The sequence below is a fragment of the Musca vetustissima genome, unplaced genomic scaffold, assembly GCF_032173495.1.
Source record: "Musca vetustissima isolate MV318-11 ecotype Yass unplaced genomic scaffold, APGP_CSIRO_Mvet_v1 utg14847, whole genome shotgun sequence".
NCBI classification, from domain to species: domain Eukaryota; kingdom Metazoa; phylum Arthropoda; class Insecta; order Diptera; family Muscidae; genus Musca; species Musca vetustissima.
In genome coordinates this window covers 18747-42023 of record NW_026883879.1, presented here as the reverse complement: position 1 = coordinate 42023, position 23277 = coordinate 18747, and the positions used below count along the sequence as shown (strand labels likewise).

Genomic DNA, 23277 nt, shown 5'->3' with positions numbered 1-23277 from the left:
CTTTGGTACACCATTTACTTTAAAACGAAAATATATATGGGAGATATATCTAAATCTGAACCAATTTTTGACATTTTCAATAGGGTTCGTCCTTGGGCCAATTAAGTGACCCATGCTAAATTTCATCTAAATCGGATCATAAATGTGACCTGTACTTTGTTAACAAAAATACATGGATGGACGGACAGACGGACATGCATAAATCGACTCAGAAAGTGATTCTATGCATATTCTCAAAAGGAACCATTGGTCTATCTCGATTATTTTTGCCTGTTACAAACATATGCACAAAGACATAATACCCTGTACCACACTGTGGTGAGGGATATAATAATTAGGACAGTATAATAAAAATAATTAAGCCCTTAGGCTAAGTCAAACCAAACTAAAATCTATGAGAAACCAGAAAAATGTTGGATATAGTACATTGGAACTATATTAAAAATTACTTTAGTCACCATGACATATTTTAATTAGTCAGGTCCGTATGTTTGGCACTGAAACATGGACTGCAAACATTTCGATAAGCTCTTAAAAACTGTCGTTATCATTCAAAACCAGAGGTTTACCTATGTTAACAATTGGATTAATACCTACTATTTCAAATACGCTACGACAACAAAACACACATGAATACGTTTTAGTTTTTTTTTTTTAACCAAATTTATTTCAATTAATTTGCTATTAACGGTATACAATCTGGGAAGAAGTGTTTTTTCCATTCGAAAAAAATATCTCAAAATTTAAAGCATTTGCCCCTTTATCAAGATTTAAAATTTCCATTCGAAAAAAAAATATCTCAAAATTTAAAGCATTTGCCGCTTTTTCAAGATTTAAAATTTCGTTTAAATATCATGTTCGATATTGATTTTAATGACATTAACTTTAGGTTCGGCACGTGGTGTCGTAGGCACTTCTGGCGTTTTAGGTTGTTCTTCAATCTCCGGTGTAGTACTTATGGTAATTATTGGAATATTTTCGGCTGACCAATTAGATGACTGCGAATCTTGCCGTATCGGTTGTCTACGCTGAGATATGGCACGTTGTTGGAATATTATGGGTCCAGGTTTATCTAATTCTTCAGGATCTCTAGCGGAGATAATGTGCGTTTCACTGCCAGACATCATTAGATTATTATAGCTTGGTGGATCAATATCTTCGGGCATTTCAAGGGGTGCTCGAGGCATTATATAGGGTTGAATACTGTCAATGGTGGCGGTGGAGGGATTTTTAGGTGTGCTTAATTCAGAGCTGCTGACAGCTGGAATATTCGTTGTGGGTTCTGCAGTGTGCATAGCTACTGGAAGCATGATGGCCTGATTAATAGCCGATGAAACTTCAAGTTGTGGTGTCGATGGTATCTCAATGGCGGTATCGGAATGTTGTTCAGTGTCTGGGCGGCTGACTGCATCTTTCATTAGAGTCAAAAATGATCCAATTTTTTTACGACTTTGCCTTGAGAGATTGGCAAACTTTTCCGATCCCAAATGATGTTTATTGCCGGTGGTGGTGACATCTTCGATCGGACGTGGTGATTGCAATTCTGCCTCCAAATGTTGCCACGTTGGGGTAGTGGCAATATCTGCATCTTTGCTCAGCTTTTCTGCGTCAAATTTAAATACTTCTGGTTCGGTGGATGGTTTTGCTTTGTGACGTTTGAATTTTAGCTTCCCGCCAAGATTGTGTAATTGTTCCAACATTGGAGGCGTTGACTGCTTGTCCTCGTGCAATTTGGGCGATTTTTCATCAACGATTTTGTACGACAATTGCTCCTCATCGTTGAGTGGTGAGTTGAGTTTTTTCTCTTTTTTGGGTGGCAATATTTTTTTATTGTCTTTTGTTGGTTCCGCATCCTCTTTGATGTCTTCCTCGCTGGTTTTCTCAAGCGAACTTTGTTTAGAGGCGGCATTTTTATCTTTGCCTTCGCGTTTCTTACGTCTAAAGCTTTCGTAGATCCGTTGTTTTATTTCTTTAGTTTTGTCTTTTTCCTTCTCGGCCTCTTTTTCTGGGATTATAAGAGCATTGACTTTTAGGTGTTCTTTTTCGCCAGTTGTATCCTCGCCTTTGTCTAGGTCTTTGGTATTATCTGTTGAACTCCCTTTGTCCTTTGGATATTCTATTTCATGTTCATCCAAGTTTTTCTCATTTTCGGAACGTTTATCTTTCTCTTTGGTTTTTTGTTTTTCTTTGCCGTTTCCCTTGTGTTTTCCTTTCCCGTTTTCTTTTGGTGATTCTTGTCTATCTTTATCTTCTTCTTGCTGCTGGTAATCTTTGTCTTTACCATTTTTCCTTTTCTTTTCTTTGTTCATATCATTAACGTTTTCTTTAGTTGTTGATTCGTCTTCGTGTATTTTATGTTTCTTTTCATCGCTGTTGCTATCACTGTCCTTTTCTTTGACATTGTTTGTGTCGTCTTTCTTCTTATGCTTCTTTTGGTCTTTATTGTTATCTCCATTCGTCTTTTCTTTAATTTTGTGACATTCTTTACCATTCTTGTCCTCATCTTTCCTCTTGCGTCTGACTTTTTCGTTATGTTCTTCATGATCTCCAATTTTCTCTTTCACCTTGCTGTCATTTAGGTCATCTTCATTTTGATGATGATTTTCGCCATGTTCCTTAAGTTTATCTCTATTCCGGCCATTCGCCTCATCTTCTTTCTTTTTACGCAATAAACTTTGACGTCTCTCATTTATGATTCTCGTTTTAATTTCCGGATCGTTCCCATTATCCATTGCTTGTTTCTCCTTATTGTTATTATCCTGTTCATTGTCTTCGGATTTCTTTTCGTTTTTCTCGTTTCTACTTTTGCCCCTACCACCATTACCCATTGCTTGCTTTCTTAGCGATCTGACACGTTCTCGTTCGCTATTTGCAATTTGCACAATATCCACGAGTGAAGGTTTTCGGGTTCTTCGTATTTCCTGTAGTTTTGATAACCCTGGTCGTCGTTCGTTGCCATCTTCATCGTGTGGCAAAGAGTCGTGGTGTTCAGTATCGGTGTCATCATCACGTCCATGCTGCCTAGCAAAGATTTCTTCATCCGAAGTGGCGGAATCCTTGCGTAAAGCTTTCTTCATGATGCGCGAAATCAATTCTGCAAAGAGAAAATAAAATTGTGGTAATTGAAATGGACCTGTTTACAATATAAGTTCATGTTTTGGCATAGGCCCCATATTTTTGTATTTTAAAGATTCAATTGAGATTACTTATCTTGTATGCATTTAATAACGTCAGTGGCGCCCAACATGGGCTCTTTTAGTGTCCAACATAAAGGAATGAGTGCCGCAATTATCAATAAAATGTAAATTTAAGTTATTGTACTTTATCTTAGGCACTTATTAGCTTTAAGGGTAGTCAGTGGCGCCCAACATGGGTTCTTTTAGTGTCCCACATAAGGGTATTATTACCACAAGTCTCAATAAAATATAAATTTAGGTTATAGTACTTAATCTTAAGCACATACTAGTTTTTAGGGTAGTCCAAAGTCTTACAATTTACTATATAACACCACTGGTGCCCAATTTGGGTTCTAAATAACACGTAAAACATCAATGTCCTTCTAAGATATTGGAAAATACTTAAAATCATTTAAAAATGGCGCCCAATACATGTTAATTCATAATTCAAACAAACTGTTTGAGGCCCAAAAATGTGTCTAAACGTTCAATTAAATATTAGAATCGCTTCTATGATTTTCAGGTACTGCGTCCTAGAGCTCTCAATTGGCGCCCAAAATAAGTTCTTTATGGTACAAAGACCTCGAGTTTAACAATTAAAAATCAAACAATTGCCTTAAAATGTAAAAAATGGGTCCCAGTTTATCTAAAATGCTAATTATTTTTTTTGACACCGTTTCAGCATGAAATCATTTTTGATAAAACCCAAAGGTTGTCTAAGCCCAGATTCACCATATAAAATATGCTTATCAATCTCAAATAGCAAAAAATGGTAAATTGTGCCGAACATACAATTTTTCCGTAGATAATTACACTAGTTTGCGGTAACTCCTTGAAAATTCTGATTGAAACACCAAGGGCCTAACCTTAGATATGAGCTGTCTTGTATTGTCTAATCCGAAAATCACCATATAAAATGCATTTTTCAATCTCAAATAGCTGAAAATGGTAAATGGCGCCCAACTTGAAATTATTCCGCAATAGAGACCAATCAGAATTTGTTGTACATCCTTGACAAATCTGTTCGAAACCCGAAATTTTCAAGCTAAATAAAATCAGAAAAATTATATCCCTCCTCAATGTCTTCTGCTCTCCAAATTTAATTTCGCATATCAATAAATCTTGCAAATTGCTATAAAACATAAATGACGCCCTGCTGTTGGTTCGTCTTATATCTATCTTTAGAAAAAGTGAAGTCTCAGACCTTCGATATAATTCTAAAGCATTTCTCGATTAAACTCTGCCATCCAATGTGTTTTTATGGCATATTGAAATACCTGTTTGAAACCAAACATTTCCAAGCAACAAATTTCCATGTCTCCCAACTTAAAAATATCCTGGCTGGCCAATTTCTGATTACAGAATTGAACAATTTTAATTTATATTTAAAGATAAGACTTCCTCAATGTCTTATCCTTCCCAAATTTAATCGCACATATCTAAAAATTTTCCTAATTGGTGTAAAAACTAAATGGCGCCCAACTGTTGATTCTTCTTGTAGCTAACTTTAGAAGCAATGAATGGCTTTGCAAAAAATATTCGATATAGGTCCTTGTTACAAGAAGATACCTCACATTTTAGGCTGTTATTGGTTTTCCGTATTCCTGGAGAATAAAAAACATCTTCTCAGAAAAGTTTCAATATGGGTCCATGCTTTTATATAGATCCTAAACAAAAGTTCCGTCATTTAATAACATCATCAAAACCTTGACGATGACATACTTCCCACAAAAAGCCCCCGACCTATATAAAAACATTTTGAATTACCTTTTCTCGCCTGATTCTTATATTCCTCACTTTCAAAGTCAGGCTGTGTCGTGGGTGAAACCGGTGAAGAGGCTTCCAAAACTTTACGCCATCTATTGCTCATAGTTGTGGTACTATTTTCAGCCGGTTTAATTTCCGGTACCTGGAAAATTTTCTTACGTTCCTCTTCACGTTCCTTTTGTAATTGAGTTTTCAAATCTTGATTGGCTTCACGCAAGGCACCCGTCAGCGAGACCAAATAATAAATTATCAAAATCAATAGCAGCAGCAAAGGGATGACAGTACTTGCCGATGCCATATAACGAAGTGGTTTGTGTAAATCTCTGTGAGAATTTGAAAATTATTATTATGAATTCGAATCTCAAGTCTAACATCAACAACTTACTCTGGCAGTGCATTTAATGTTATTGTTGTTATATATTCCGATGTTGTATTATAGGCTGAATAGGGACCACAATGCCATGATGGACGTAACCAGACAATGGCATAGGCCACTGGCAGTACGCAAAGGAATAACATTGTTAGCAGTAGAGATAGATAGAAATTGTTTGATTTGGATGCCCTGGAAATAGACAAATGAAAATAATATTTTTGGAAATTGTAATAATTTCAATCGGGATGCAAATATTAATTGGGTTGGTTCCTTTGACTTACTTAAAAACAACCTCATGCGGCACGTTACAGGTTAGAACAATCCATGACCTAAAGTACATCATAATCACCAATTTGACAAGATTTATTATCACCAGACCAGGTGAAAAGAATATACCCATCCACACTTGACCTTGATTATTTATAAGACCCAAAATATTTTCGGCTATTTTAAAATCACCATACTGAATAGACATAGGAGAGAAGAAATTATATTGATGTTATATATGTAAAGAGGCTGTATAATCGTAATTGTGCATACCTGAGGAAATGTTTTTTCCATGTCCCAACACCAGTTACGATTCACATAACGGACAAATAGAGCTCGCAGAAAATCCATAACCAGAGACAAAACTGTAGCAGTTATCTGATAAAATAAAAAGACATATTTACAACTATAAGGGTACATAATATTAAGGATACATAATACCCTACACCAATTTGGGTAATTGAAGGATTTATAATATAACCTTATAACTACTCAATACTAAGGTTATGTTAAAATTATATATAGATAAAAATATAATTTAGAAAAATATGCCCTTTAATAAAAATGGCACCGCATTTTAATAAAAAGTCTCCGCAGAGTTGTTCCTAAATAAAAAATAATGGTTATATTCATGGATGCACACTTTGGACCTTTATATGAAGTACATGTCATAACATGGATCTCTATTTTTAAGGAGTTTTTCACAGGGTGCGCAAAAATTCGCTCGCGAATTATTCAAAATACATTCTTTTCATTTTGTGCTCATTTTAAGAATGACTTTATGGCGATGAATTCTTTACCAAAACGATCATTCGCCAAAGAATGTTCGCACGCACATAACAAACGAGTGAGAGGGCACAACAACGTTCGTTCGTCTCGTTTGGTGGTTGAAATTCTTTCTGACATTCTCTCACGAATGAAATCAAACATTCCCGAATTCTCGAGAATGCTAATAACGGCAACAACAATAGGTTCGTTCGTTTACTCAATAATTTGTACGAATTTGTACAAATTATTACAAAATGTTGTTCGTTTACCCAAAAGTCCAGTAAAAGAGAGTGAATTGAGAGAGCAGATTTGTTTCAAGAAAATTGATTGTTTTGTGAATTTCATTTTGATTTTGTATCATTAAATACCAAAATGGATGAAGAAAACGCAAGTATTTAAAAAGAAGGTAATACAAGAGTAATTGGCGAACGATTTTTTAGGTTCCAAATCCAAACAAAAAACTTTGCATCCCTAACATGTCTGGAACACCATCGGTTATGTCCACCCCCATATCAATTGCAGATACAGGAATAACAGGTCACAACCCTTTTAAATGTTTGTGGGGAACAAACAACATCATTTTTCCGCCTGTTTTTTAGTTTGCGCCAATTTGTTTGTTGTTTTAATCAACTGTGTCGAAACAATCTTTTTACTGGATGTTGTTCGTTTACTTTTTGCAGTTTTCTCTCTTGAAAAGGAAAAATTCATATTTACTCTCTGCAAATTCTTATTGAGTAAATATTACTGGGAAAGTAAACGAACGAACCTAATAACAACAAACGTTCGTGAGAGAAAACAACCACCGATCAGTCTCGTTTCAGTTGTTGATGAAGGCGATTGTGTTATCGCTTGTTTACATGATTTTGTATTATTGCAGACGCAGTTTTTCGTGAGAGCAAGAGTTAATCTCACACACCTTGTGTCTGTGTGCAGGGCTGCCAGATTTGTTTTTTTTTTTTTTTGGAAAAATCGTCAAAATGACGATTTTTTTTATCAAAAATCGTCAAAAATTTAAATACGCAATTTAGATATATTTAAATATATTTTTTTTATTAAAATGAACATAAAAGATGTATTCAATTTATTAAACACGTTTTTTAAAGCTAATCAAGAAATTCATTAATTTTATAAATATTTGAATAATCATTTCGACTTTAATAAAGTCATTCATTTTGAAAAGAAATATTTGTGGTAATCATTTTCAACAAGTCGGTTTTAATTAACGTATCATAACAATTTGTTTTGTTAACTTTTAAATAATCATTGGTATAAATTTCTCCATTGAATCCTTATTGGGGGAATTTCGACTTTTCGTTTTATTAAGATTTACTTGGCTGAAAACACGCTCAACATTTGCTAAGGAATGGGGTTATACCATTACCTTCCGTAAAAATTTAGTTATAGGAAAAACATATGAACCATCACCACGTTTCAAATCAAATATTGCATTCCAAAAACGAAATAAATCGGTTTCATCATTTTCACAAATGTTATCAAAATCAAACAACCGTAGTTCGCGAAATTCTGAATCCAATTTTTGTTTTTCATCTTCGTTCACAAAATGTGGAAATTCTTTAAGGATATCGAAAAATGAATTTTTCTTTTCATTACTAATATACGTGGGACTTATCATAGATACAATTTTAAAAATGCTTTCAAATCGAATCTTTTTAAATTTGTAATAACTTTGTATAAATTGAAACTTAAATTTAATATAACAACGTTTCCGTTCACCAATTTTCTTCAATTTGCCCGTGTCAAAAAGCAACAACCGTTAACTTTTATTTGTTTTGTTGCTGTCTACCCAGAGAACGGCACAGCTGATTGGTAGTTTTTCATCTATCTGGGTAAACGTAAACTGTTGTGCATTCATTGTAACTTTATCATTCACGATAAATTGGAAACATTCGAATTCTCGCCCGTGAGCATTCGTTCTTCGCATCCTCGCACAATATGGAATATCTATGCCCCTGAAACCTTCAAAATACCGAAAATGGGTCATTCTAAATCGTATACCAATGACAAAACCTGGGAATAAAATTACTTAAATCTGATTGGGACCTTAATATGGAAGCTATGTCGAAATATACTACATTGTTATTTTCTACATACATATTATTTATGGTCCATGAAACCGAAATGCGAAATTTTTACCCGCCGAAAATTAAAGACGAAGATCGTTCATGTGCGTCAACACAACAATATGTTGTCGTTTGAGGGTTATAAAAGTAGCCATCATCATCATCATCACTTTATGGAAAGCACCCACTAGCAAGGCATGTCACGAAAAATCTTAATTACTTGGAGAAAGCGGCCCAAAATAACAAAAGAGAGCCTCTAGATCAACAGGCCTATCAAGCAGGATTGAATCATATTCACACGGAAGTAGTTGAGGAAGCAATTTAAGAATATAGAGTGAATACCATACCTGGAGATCATACGCCTACGATAGCAGCAGCTACCACAACGAACCAGAATAGTTTTGGCACAACTAAGATCTGTATGGTGTGGTCGCCTCATTTCATACTGGGCACGAATTGACGACACTGTGAACAATATCTGTTCAGCATGTGATATTGGTCCACATGACACGCTACACCTCTTCAACTCTCCAGCCAAACCTACTCAGCTAACCATATCTTTACTTTGGACACAACCGATACAGATCGTAGCCTTCTCGAAACCAAAGGTGGTAGTTTTCATTCCGTGTTGGAATGGATAAAAAACTTATTTGCAAAAATTTGTAAATATAGTTCCATTTTTTGGCATAGTTAAATTATAAGTTTAAATATTGGGGAGACAAAAAATCAGGAAGAAAGTAACTAGAGACACTCTTCAGGGCGGAGAACTCTCGCCGTTGCTGTGGCTACTCGTAATTAATGATATTTTGACGGAACTGGATAATCAAGGTATAGAAGCTGATTTCTGATATGGTATCGGCCACCATTATCGACGCTGGCACGTTGGGCCAAGGCTAACGTCCTTGGAATTAATCGAAAAAAGACGGAAGTAGTAATTAATTGCACCTTGGTGAGACCCATATTAAGAAAATTAAGCGAGGAAAACCAGTGCTGAGATTTGACGTTGTAGATGTCGTTATCCCGAATGTAAGCATAGTAAACCTCCTTTGGACGGTCTGGCCTTTTATACATACTGTTCCAAGGTAAGTACTGGGATTTATTGTGCTGGCATCTACTGTGAGCACACTTATAGGTTAGATAGCGACTGTAGTGTATTACAGTCAGAAATATTCTCGCTTTTGAAGGAAACGGAATTGAAAAAAAGTCTGGATGCAGAGATTTTGGAACCAATGATGTTCTTTGTGGATAGTCAATCCTGTAGCATCAAGCCTTGAGTGTAGAAAAGCTTTGGAAACACTGGGTACCAGGAGACTGTGATTTTATGGGATATAAATCTAGTAATCTCTGGCTTTAAATTCGATTTTAAATTTTTATATTTTCAATGGGCTGGAAAATCAATACCAAAGCTTTTTAAGTTCTGCAACTTTGCAGATATATATTTGAAGATTTAAAGGAAAAGAAAAATAATTTACAAAATTTGTTTGTTGTTGTTTTATGGGATTAAAGAAAAGTCCTTTTTTTGATGGTAGGCATCATGACTCCTTACTGGAACATCGGAATCCGAAAATTCATACGGTGTTAGAAAGGGTACACGTGTGGCTCTCGTATGGACTAGAGTTATTGACTTCGCTCAAAAATCAACAAAATGGCTGACCCTTGAAAAATATTTTTTGTAAAATCGCCTATTTTTACCACAAACCAAGTTAAAAAATAAGGATGATCTTCATCGATTGGTTTATCCTAGTTCATACGATAGACGTTTCACAGAGAAACGTCCCAATATTTCGAATCGATCGGATTATTAGTAAAAAAGTATGTTTGGTGAAAAAAGTGTTTGAAGTTTGAGAAGCCCTTTTACCGTCACTTGATGCTTACACAATAAATCGGCTATATCCTCAAAATTGTTGAGATTTTCATTTGAAATTGCATAGGGACATTCTTGAATTAGTGTAGATTTGAATTAAATAAAAATACAAAATTAATTTTTTTGAAACCGAGAATGTGAGTTCCCCTTAATCAAACTACCTTCTGCGAAATATTGAGACTTTCTTCGACGAAAAAGCTAGTGATTTATGGCATAACGAACCTAGGTGCAATGTACCAAGTTCCATCTCTTTGTCAGGAAAAAAAAACAAACTCATTGTTGAACCCGAGCAAAGCTGAAAAAGGTGTAATGGGGGGAGACTACTGCAAATTCTGTGATGATGAGGATGCGATCAAGAATATCCTGTGTCGCTGAACGATTTTGACCTGCAAAATGCATCAATTAGAGAGTGTTAACTTTACACTATGTCTAACCTTCCATTCAATTATAGAAACTGATTTAATCTACAGCATCATCAGGAATCTGATGTGGCTGGGACCTGAACAACCTGAACACGTATCCACAATTTTCCCTACCATCACCACCCAAACTTATTTCTTCTTTATAAATCACTTTTTTTCCTTTTATCCTCTTCCGTTTTCTTCTCCCCTCCGTTATCTTATAGGTTTCCTTTACATCACCTTCCATGTGTTTTCCTTGGATGATCGTAATGGATCGGAACGTCTTCGAGTGTCGCAGTCACAGTTAGTGACTGGGGATAACTAACCTGAACATAAAACCCGTGTTCAGGATTCGTCACTTTTTAGGTATTTTGAGGGTGATAGGTGCATATTTCCACATTCCTGGTTCTTGGTGGACTCAAGATTTCTTTGTCATATATTTGTTTCTGAAATCCTATTATGACAACCTCGACTGCTTCGAGAAAAAAACGTATACAAATTTGATCATGACTATTCAAATTCCAGCAGTAATATCCCACATTTTCAACAACCCATTTTCTTGCTAAACAAAACGAAAATAATATGCACAGCTACTATCTACATTTCCATTTCACTGGTTTTAGACAAATGTTTCTACGGCTTTAGACTACTATGCCTTCTATTGCTGCTGCTGTTGTTGGTGGTGTAATACGAAACACAAAAACCAGAAAACCTAGAATCGCTTCAAAACTTTTTCCATTTAACTTTGTGTGAAAATCCAAAAACAACAAGAAATAAAATATGGGAAAATTTAAACAGAAAGGAAACACAATCACAAGAACATTGCCTGTGGCCAGACTTAAACTTTGAATGTTCGTCCAGTAAAATCGAAAGTTAATCTTCACGTGTTAACAAAACTTGACTGTTCCCAGTCAATAGAAAGGATACAGGGTTGCTGTTGTATTTTTGTTTTAAAATATACAAACTTTTTCGATTAAAACTGAAAGCAAATAGTAATTTTTTTGCTTATTTAAATCCTAGATTAAATACTTTGTTGGGGTAAGCAAAAAACAAGTATTTTTCCAAAAAAAAGACGTTCAAATTATACTCGGTCTAAATTTTAGACCTGTAAAAGACTTTCAGTTTTATATCAATCTTTCTGTACAAAAGGAATAATGTGAGGCACTTCGTACTTGTTTGCAACACTTCGATATATTCGGGGAGGACCCAAGAAAATAAATATATATATCTATATATATAAAAATGGAGCAAGAAAAATGTATTATAACGCATCAATTGACAAAGGCTGGACCTATTTCACTCAAAATTTCTTTCAGTTGTCGGTATTTACAGTGGAAAGGTTTTTATATAAGAAAATTTTGAGAAAAATCCGCGGAAATCTTGCAAAAATTATTTTAAAGAAACGGTTGGACCGATTTGACTTAAATTTTCTGTTAGTAGTCTGTAATTGAAGTGGAAAGGTTTTAAGGAAAAAACATTTTGAGAAAAATCCGCGAAAACGTTGCAAAATATATTTTGAAAGATATTAACCTTTCCACACATTTTATATCGAACCTTTATGGTTTCATCTCTTCATAGTTCTTTTTGGTCATATTTTGGGCGAAAATGGGCAGTGTATATCTTTAAGTAATTGTCAATTATGGAAAATTTTCCAAAAATTTTAATTTTCTATAATTAATTGGATTGTCATTGCCCTGAAAAAATAACTGTGTACATATTTGAAATAGAAAAAAATGTTTGTTTGTATGTTACCAATAGACGCAAAAACCGCTGAACAGGTGTTAATTAGATTTACACAGTATGTCATGAAAGTAACATAGGATATATAAACTTCCGCGTGGATGCAGAGTTATAGCACCAATAGTGAACACACCTAGAAATTTCAGTACATGTAATATGCGTATATCTTTATAACGGTAATAGACACAGTCTTCAAAATTTGTCTGGATAGCGTAGGTGTAAATACACATTATCCATACAAATATGAGCGAGGTACGATTGGGGAAAATGCACTCCCACATTGCACTTAAATAATTTACATACAGAGAAAATAACATTTTTTGTTTGATTGGTCAAAAACCGCTCAACAGATTTTACTGAGAATTTTACAGCACCTCATGCTAACTGATAGAAAAATCATAGGCGGGGTTATAGAATCAAAAGTAATTACAAATCTGAAATGACATAGATATTCTATGTTTATATCCTAAGGGGCGTTACAAATTCCCATTATAAAATTTGCTTGAGTAAATTGGTTACAAATACGCATCATCCATATTAAAATTGGGGTGATACAATGGACGGAATTTACTCTCAATTGAATTTAATTTATCTATACATGGAAAAAAGAAACACTTTTGGTTGTAGACACAAAAATCGCTGAATAGGCTTTGCAGAAATTTTCGCAGCCATTACATGGAAGTAAGATATGCAAAATAAAATGACAAAATGACGAAGAGTTATAGCATCAACCGTAATCATACCTCTGAACTAATATTAATTGTCTATGCACATATCTGAATATCTTGAATAAATATGTTCATAAAAGTATGTATGATATTCAGATAAGTGCACATCCAATCTTAAATTACCAGGAAGTAAAATTTGGTCAAAATCAGACATTTTCGACTCATAATTTTTTTGTCCTATTATCAGTAATTTTTATAGCCACCAGGTCAGTAATTCCGCTAACGTCTACTGCTTTCCATCTCTCCATTGTCATATTCATACACATTGGAATAAAATTTGTGTAAAATGAAAAATTGTTGACATTATATTTTACAAAAAAAAAAAAAAAAAAAAAAATTACCACCATTGGAGAAAACGAACATGAATTCAATAAAAAGTATGCATCAGCAATAATTGGGAGATATCCAGAAGCGAAATGCGGATGATGGATTAAAAGTTATACTAATCTGAAATCTGTGGTGGGTTATCATCATAGCTGACCTGAAAACAAAATGTGTACATTACTTGAGAAATTAAGTTTAGTTGATCAAAGCAATATTACTAAAACTTTTATTTCAGCTAAGAACATGATACAACCATGAGTTAAGAAGAAGACTAAATCTAAGTTCGTTAAAAATATTACAATGTGGAGGGATCCCAGCCACATAATGGGAAATCAGATGAGAATGCAGACATAAAGGTAATGATAATGAAGGATTTTATTGGTCTTTGAACGATTAATGCAAAACATGTGTATATTGTAGAAAATATAATAGTGTATAATCCTTTTAACACAAATCAAGCTGTTTCAAATAACGTATACATTAACCAGCTACGGTATTAGTACTGATACATTACACTTCGAAATATATATAGTCGAACAGTAATTGGGGCTATTATAATACCTATACCAATCAATCCTACCATTAAAAAAATAGCATTTAAATATTGTCCAGCAGTTTGTCAACAAACAAAATAATCGCGGTTACTTGCCAAAGTGGTCAGCTGAAAAAATGCGAACCTTCGGCGTCGGCTATGGTTATGGGCCGCCATAACAGCCGATGGACACTCTCCGCTCGTATTTATCGACCGTGACTTCAGAATAAATGCCGAATTTATCGGGAAAATATTCTGGGGGTGTATCAAAGCCTTGGGCAGACCTTGGACATCCCAACAGAACTTGGCACCATCGCACTCAGCACGCGCCACCCAAGAATTATTACAAAATGAGATCCCTGGCTTCATTTCCAGCGCACAATGTACACCAAAATCCGTTGGCAAGGTTGGTATAAAAAAATACCAAAGTGTCGATCATAAGCAAGCACTTTGCCGGAAATGAGCCAAAATACAGCAGAGTAAACAAATTATGGCGTTTGACTTTGTTGCAGTCTTTATACCCTCCACCATAGTAGGGAGGGTATATTAATTTTTTCATTCCGTTTGTAACTCATCGAAATATTCATTTCCGACCCTATAAAGTATATATTATCTTGATTCTAACACGATTTAGCCGTGTCAGTCCGTTTTAATCACGCTATCTTCTGAAGGAATTGAGATATGGTGCTGAAATGTTGCATAGGTTTGTCTTTTGTCTGTCAAGTTCGAAGATGGGATATATCAGTCCACGTTTTGGCATAGCTCCCATATAACAGTACCTCCCAATTTTCGGTATTTTGGGGTTCTTGGGCGCGATTTACAACCGAATACGCTGAAATTGGGTACATTGGGTTCTTATTGGGTACTAAATGTCTCCACAAAAAATTATAAATATAGGCCCACTTTTTCTGGTAGCCTCCATATAACGGTATCTCCTAATTTCCAGTATTTTGGGGATTTTGATCGTATTTTTCCACCGAATAGGCTGTACTTTAGTATTTTGAGTTCTTAATAGATACCAAATCTCTCCACAAAAAATTATAAATATAGGTCAATTTTTTCGAATAGCGCCCATATAAGGGTACCCCCGATTTTCGGTATTTTGGGGTTCTTGCGCGCGTTTTCAACGGAATTCTCTGCAATTTGGTATTTTGTAGTCATATATGGTAACAAAACTCCCTGCCAAAAAGTTTTAATATTCCCCCCTTTTTGGGGTCGTCCCTATATAACCCCCTTTTTATACCCTTCACCACACTGTGGTACAGGGTATTATGTCTTTGTGCATATGTTTGTAACAGGCAAAAATAATCGAGATAGACAAATGGTTCCTTTTGAGAATATGCATAGAATCATTTTCTAAGTCGATTTATGTATGTCCGTCGTCCGTCCGTCTGTCTGTCCATGTTAAATTGTAAACAAAGTACAGGTCGCATTTATGATCCGAATTGGATGAAATTTGGCACAGCTCTTTTGTTTGGCCCAAGGACGAACCCTATTGAAACTGGGAAAAATCATATGTATTTTCATCCGATTTAAGGTAAATGGTGCACCAAAGTCATTATATATCTTTCGATTTGCACGAAATTTGGCACAACGTAATGAATAAGGTCACGAACAATTTGTGCACATTTTCGCGAAAATCGGTTCAGATTTAGATATAGCTCCCATATATATCTTCGTCCGATTTAAGGTAAAGTCCCTATATATCGGTTCAGATTTAGATATAGCTCCCATATATAGCTTCGCCCGATTTTAGGTAATTAGTCCACTAAAGTTTTTGGAAATCTATTGACTTGCACGAAATTTGGCACAGCGTAATTAATAAGGTCTAGAATGATGTTTGCCAAGTTTCGTGAAAATCGGTTCAGATTTAGATATAGCTCCCGATTTAAGGTTAATTGTGTACCAAAGTCCCTATATATATCTTTCGATTTGCACGAAATTTGGCACAGCGTGCTAAATTAAGTATAGAATGATGTGTGCAAAGTTTCGTAAAAATCGGTTAATATTTAGATATAGCTCCCATATATAGCTTCGCCCGATTTTAGGTAAATAGTCCACTAAAGTCGGAAATCTTTTGATGTGCATGAAATTTGGCACAGAGTTATGAATAAGATCGAGAATGATGTCTGCCAAGTTTCGTGAATATCGGTTTAGATTCAGATATAGCTCCCATATGTATTTTCATCCGATTTAAGGTAATTGGTGCACTAAAGACCCTATATATCTTTAGATATAGCTCCCATATATATCTTCGTCCGATTTAAGGTAAAGTCCCTATATATCGGTTCAGATTTAGATATAGCTCCCATATATAGCTTCGCCCGATTTTAGGTAATTAGTCCACTAAAGTTTTTGGAAATCTATTGACTTGCACGAAATTTGGCACAGCGTTATGAAAAAGGTCTAGAATGATGTTTGCCAAGTTTCGTGAAAATCGGTTCAGATTTAGATATAGCTCCCATATATATCTTCGTCCGATTTAAGGTTAATTGTGTACCAAAGTCCCTATATATCTTTCGATTTGCACCATATATATCTTCGTCCGATTTAAGGTTAATTGTGTACCAAAGTCCCTATATATCTTTCGATTTGCACGAAATTTGGCACAGCGTGCTAAATTAAGTATAGAATGATGTGTGCAAAGTTTCGTAAAAATCGGTTAATATTTAGATATAGCTCCCATATATAGCTTCGCCCGATTTTAGGTAAATAGTCCACTAAAGTCGGAAATCTTTTGATGTGCATGAAATTTGGCACAGAGTTATGAGTAAGATCGAGAATGATGTCTGCCAAGTTTCGTGAAAATCGGTTCAGATTTAGATATAGCTCCCATATGTATTTTCATCCGATTTAAGGTAATTGGTGCACCAAAGACCCTATATATCTTTCGATTTGCACGAATTTTGGTGTAGGGTACTGAATTAAGTCTAGAATGATGTTGCTAAGTTTCGTGAAAAGATCAATAGCTAGTCGTCTTTTACGATACATATGTAAAATATACCCAAAGTGGTGAAGGGTATCATATAGTAGGCCCAGTCCGACTTTACTACTTTCCTTACTGGTTTATATTAAAATAGCTATATGATTTGTTCTAAGACTTTGTTGTAGTCATTTCATTTGCGGAAGATACGAAAAAAAATCTAGAACATACGGATCGATAATTATATATGTACTAAGACCCACATTTAGGCCTAGCCCCTGTGTGGGAGGTACCAGAAGGAGTGGACCGATATTCCCCATATTCGAACTTGAACTAATTTTGGAAGAAATAATAGGATGAATCAAATTTTTTTTGAAACAATATTTAGAACCATAGAAATGTCGGTATAGGTGCACTTTTTGGTATGTTCCCTATATTTTTATTTCAAGTACCTGTCTGTATGTCTTGGTGGGGGGGTATCCAAAGTTCGGCGCAGCCGAACTTATCGTTTTTTTTCATTTGATTTATCTCGCCATGTACATGACTACTAATCCTAGGATGGGTCCTCCTATTTTTAGTACATATGTAAAAGTTTTAACCAGGAGTAAAACTTGTAAAACATTTCAGGTTTTTAAAGGTGAAATTAAAATATACTTCGATAATCAAAAGATTCTTGCATGTTGTGCAACAGACAAATATGGAATGAGAAAAATAAAAAATTCACAAAGAAAAATTAATATCTATAATAATATATGCTGCACTTTCGCTGCAGAAAACAATGTAATGTATTCTTGAATTTTTATTTGTCTACATTGAAAACTCTCGTATTTATTTTTTTGTTTCTTGAAAAACTGAAACACGTATTTTACATGTCCCGTTTTAGTTACGTGTTCGTGCGTAATTTAATGCCATAATTTCAATTTCTTTCCCTGCATTCATCTATGCGGAACACTGCATAGGGGAGGAGACCAACATCATTGAAGTATTTATACTGACTTTGGCATAATTGTCTGCAAGAAAAGTAAAACAATGTGGTTTTTTGTGGATGCTTATGCCATAGTGTTGAAACGAATCTGTGGAAGTATTGGGTTTCATATTTATCGTTCTCTTAAAATGTGGGATTTATCAAATATTGTAGCCAATATCGAGGATGCCCTATTTTGGATGTTATCGGTCATATGATAATATGATTTGTTTGTCATTTCATTTAACATATATCTAAATGTCGATCTTAGACCCCACACTGAGGGGTGAAACAAAATGGGAAAAATATTTTTTCTCCTTTTAATACTCCTTAGAGCATAAGGCTTATATAAACCGCAGATCTGGCTTGATTAGTCCTTGTATTAGTTTAGTTAATCAATGGTTTTTTATTTCAGTTAAGCAGATGATTGGTCTACTGTATCTCGTCCTTGATTGTGGGGCTGTCATCTACCGTTGTGTAGAAACAACACCTCATTTTTGTCCAAATTAACTGTAATGTAAACTATAACTTTTTTCGGTTGGCCCCCTTATATGGTATTTTGGCCGCCGATTTTCGGTATTTTGGGGTACGTGAGCGCTTTTTGCAAAATGAACTCGCTTTAATTTCGTATTTTGTAGTTGTATTTGGTAACAAATCTCCCTCCCAAAATGTATTAATATTCGCCCCCTTTTTGGGTACCAAATGTCCAATATATGTATGTAGGTCCACGTTTACTGGTAGCCCCCATACAAAAGTATCCATATTTTGAGTAGTTACCCAAAAATTGGGTATAAACTCATTTGTCTATTCGACACATTTTACGATCAAGTAGGTTATAATGTGGCATAGTGAGATCTCTTTCTGCACAAAATATTCACTCGAATTGTGGTTTTTGACACAAATGGTTCAAAAATCAACATTATTTCCTATATGAGAAATGGCATCTTCAAAACACACGTCAATTGGTTCGGCTGTGAACGAGTTTATAAATATATATAAATACCCAAAATCAGGACCGTTGTATAGGACAGAAAACGTAGACCAGCGTAGACAATTGGTACTCAAAGAGAACTCTCTGAGCCAAATTCCTGACAATCAAATTGGCTAATAGATAAAAAATTACCTAAAATCGGGAGATACGGTTATATGGGGGCTATATCAAAACTTGGACCCAGGGACCGCATTTAGGATTTCTATATTTGCTTTGATATTAAAAACATGTATGCAAAAAGTTGGCCGCCTATGCCAAGTGGTTCGGCAGTTAATGAGTTTATACCCAATTTTTGGGTAAAAACTCGGGTATTTACCCAAGTATTTACCCACGTCTTTAAAGTATCGTAAAACTATCCATTCTAAATCGATTTGATAACAGAAAACCGGAAATAGGGTGTAAGATGTTGTATTACCTATTCAATATAGTAAATACCCAAATAAATACTCACAAATGGGTATTTACCCAATTTACCGAGTATTTACCCTCTGCCCATCTCTGCCTTTTAGGGGTAGTCCCCATATAACCCCCCTATTTATAATATTGACGTATTATACAATAGTGTGGAGGATAGTCGTTACTCAAAATAGTGAGTTTTTTACCTTACAAAGTATGGAATTCTAAGGCAATTTAATATTGGGTTCGAAATTGACATATATCGATCATTAATTAGTCATAGCCCACATATAATGATAATCTCAAATGTTCGCTAATTCCTACACTTTTTAATCAATATTGGTCCCCTTTAGGCATAGTCTCATATAACTTTGCAATCTAAATTGCAGTAGTTTGAGGACTTTATACTCTACCAGTATCAGTCCATTTTTTGGGGGTTTCAGATTTTAACAGATTCTCTATTAAAAATTTCTGAAATTTGTATTTGGTGTACATAATGATTTACAAAAATTGGTTCGTAGAATTATCGGTATAGGTCCACTTTTGTTGAAGGGTGTCCAAAGTTCGGCCCTCTTTTTCACTTGTTTATTTTGGGTTGTGGTATGATAGTAATTCTTCCTACGAAAAATTATCTATATTTTCCCACCTTTTAGGGAAGCTCCCATATAACACTACGCCTCTAAGATCGGTATTCTGGGGAGCTTTGGCACGTGTTTCAACCAATTTGAGAGCAATTTACCAAAAATGATTAATATTGGTCCATGTTTCCGGATAGCCCCTATTATTCCATATTTTTGAGGTTTTGGGTGCGTTTTTAGCCGAATTGGCTCTAATTTGATTTCTTAGGTTCTTTCTAAAAATGATCAATATTCTACTTTTTTAAGGATCCTCCATCCAAATTTTCGGCATTTTGGGGAGCTCGGAAACATGCTTCAACCAAAATAACTGTATTTTGGATTCTCATTGAGTAGAAAATTTCTCTACCAAAAAATATCAATATCGGCACAAGTTCCCGTGTTACCCATTACACCAATGGTGCACCCATAATTCGGTATTTTGGGGGGTTTTGATATGTTTTCCAACCTATATGCTCTATTTGTATTTATCAAATTCTTATGGGGTGTTAAATCTTCCTACCAAAATTTACCAATGTCAGAATAAGGTTTGGTATAGCTCCCATAGAACGGTACCATCCCTTTTTCGGTATTTTGTATATAATTTGACCCAGTTTTGATAAACATAAAAGTTGTCCGGTATTAATTAGTTTTTAATCGAATTTCTCTTGGAGGGTGTTGTAATTTGACATATCGGATTCGTGGTGTATAAGAAGAAAGTTTAAGGAAGTACCGTTTAAGTTTTCCAACTATAGTGTATGTAATTTGGAACACTATTTTTTTTGAAGCATGAACCCCATATTTATGTCCCGATCGACTTAAGGAATTTTGAGTGGACCCCACGTGGTGGATGATTTATTTCAAATTTAATTTATTTTAAACAACACAGTTCTGAGTATGTTAATGATAAATAATGGCAAACTTTCCAGTGGAAATATCAGATGGGCTATTATATACATTTCTAAAGTCCTGGACTTGTTCTGAAGCTTCATAATAAAAAAGTTTAGTACGAATCCACTTCTTAGTGTGTGATAATCCCTCTGGTAAAAACTGGACTAAACCTACGGAGAATTTTCAATATCAAAATGCAGACCTTTTGTGCAGCTATATTTAAATCTGAATCAAATTAAAAAATCTTAACGAGCATCGTTTGCTTTAACGAACATATTTTGCCAGTGTGACGATTTCGTAGACTGTTCAAATATTCGTTACACATCCAGCTGTTGATTAACCGAATATCACTATAGCATTGCTGTCATATGCAATCTCTCTGGAGGAGAAAACAAAACTCCTTCAGTGTAGTGGTTTCGTGTGGTTTTCACTATTACGTGTGTTGAATATTAAATTAATGTTGTTATACATAAGCGTTCTTAGCTTCATTGTTTTATGGCAAGGGATACGCGTCACTTTCAGTTAGTCGTCTTCTTGCTAATTTTCAACAGACAAGATGTGACACATAATAATTATTACGGTGGAAATTTAGTGCAACTTATATTTAGCGAAGTAGTAAACACTTCAGATGAAATTAATTGGACAAATTCAATAGATAACTAGTAAAATTTATGACAACATTTTTTGTTTTAGTAAAGAAAATGGGAAATATTACTCGTATCGGGCTATGCAATACCAACCACCCCAGGAGTAATAACAATCCGAAATTTATGTCAATATCGATCGGTTTTTGTAGCTACGAGGGCGGTTCGGAAACTTCTTAGCCTATCAACGAAAGAAAATAGTTAGTTTTTTAAAAATATTTTAATTTTCAATATAATCTCCTGAAACTACAATACACTTAGTCCAACGCTTTTCTAGCAATTCTATCCCTTGATTAAAATTGATTTCCTCAATGTCTTCAAAATAGTACTTTACATTTGAAATTTCATCTTCATTTGAAGTAAAACGCTTGCCAGCAAGGAATTTTTTTTTTTAAGATTTCGGAACAAGTAAAAGTCACTGGGAGCTAAATCAGGAGAATAAGGCGGGTTGTCAAGCAATTCGTACTTTAATTCGTTGATTTTTGCCATTGTTAAAACACTCTTGTGCGCTGGTGCTCGGACTTTTTTCTCGAATTTATACATTTAATTCATCCAAAAAGTTGAAATAGTACTAAAAGGTACTAAAATACCTTTGAAGTCCCAAAAACCCGTTGCCATAACCCTACCAGCCGATTGAATTTGCTGCATTCTTTGGGGCACTTCCTCCAGCTTCAGTCCATTGTTTGGATTGTTCTTTTGTCTAAAATACCTTTGAAGTCCAAAAACCCCGTTGCCATAACTCTACCAACCGATTGAATTTTGTTGCGTTCTTTGGCGTATTTCCTCCATCTTCAGTCCATTGTTTGGATTGTTCTTTTGTCTCTGGAGTATAGTGGTGGATCCATGTCTCATCAACGACGCTTAAAACGATACAAACAATCTTGAGAAATGTTCTTTCTTATGCGTTTTTGACCGACTATTAACAAATGCGGCACCCAGAAAGCTTTTTCTTCATTCAAAATTAAGTAGACTCGATTTTCAGATGCCTATTATATTAGCAATTTCACGCACTTTTTTTCGTCGATATATTTAATACCTCATCATGCACTTGGCTACAATTTCTGTTGTTGTTGTTGATAAACCTTTTTTATGTAAATATTCAATAACAGCACGCATTTCTGACATTTCCACTGTACAAAATTGTGGATGCGTCTTTTTTGAACATATACGAAGGAGTTTCCAGAAACAAAATTTAACCCGAATAGTGCTGTAATTTTTTTGAATTTGTTCGAATTTTGGTACGAAACTTTCAGTGTCTCTAGATTGTGGATCACTGAATCCAAAAATTTGATTTGTATTATTTTTCTTATCAGGATAATCGACAGGATCAATTGCAACTCACAAATGACATTGAAGTCGGTGATATGTTTATCAGTAGTTTACACCAGATGATTTATTGATCGTCTTATGAGTGTTAATTTAATTAATTTTTTATTTATATCACGTTTTTTGTGCTAGGCTAATACGTTTCCGAACAGCCCTCGTAATTTGGCGAATATTAGCTACAATAACATTTTACCGGTATATCTTATTTTCAATACCGAACTTAATTGACGACCACTTACAACAGACGAAACTAAGTATAAAAGATAAGATTATTATTGACACAGTGGGTAAAACAAAACAATTTTTCAATCAAAATAAAGACATTTTAATATTAAACGCGCGAAAGATGGTTGCCATGTACAAAAATGACTACGAAACAAAAATGAAAAATATTTTACGGGACATGTGCATATTTAGAAGATTGAAACGGGATCCAACATCTAACCTACAAAACAAAAACAACAAATTGACGGAGAAATTGTACAACATAAATATCATAAATTTGCA

The 23277-nt window shown here is 34.7% G+C and overlaps 1 protein-coding gene across 1 annotated transcript in view; it reads right to left on the bottom strand.

Moving 5' to 3' along the window:
* Positions 1 to 845: 845 nt before the first annotated feature.
* LOC133330873 (transmembrane channel-like protein) overlaps positions 846 to 23277 on the bottom strand; it is a gene marked incomplete at its 5' end in the record, with an annotated part of 37127 nt that continues 14695 nt past the window's right edge. The window contains 5 exons of the mRNA XM_061539277.1: positions 846 to 3094; positions 4944 to 5266; positions 5329 to 5505; positions 5598 to 5779; positions 5857 to 5961. Coding sequence (XP_061395261.1) covers positions 846 to 3094; positions 4944 to 5266; positions 5329 to 5505; positions 5598 to 5779; positions 5857 to 5961 — 3036 coding nt within the window. The remainder of the gene's footprint in view (positions 3095 to 4943; positions 5267 to 5328; positions 5506 to 5597; positions 5780 to 5856; positions 5962 to 23277) is intronic.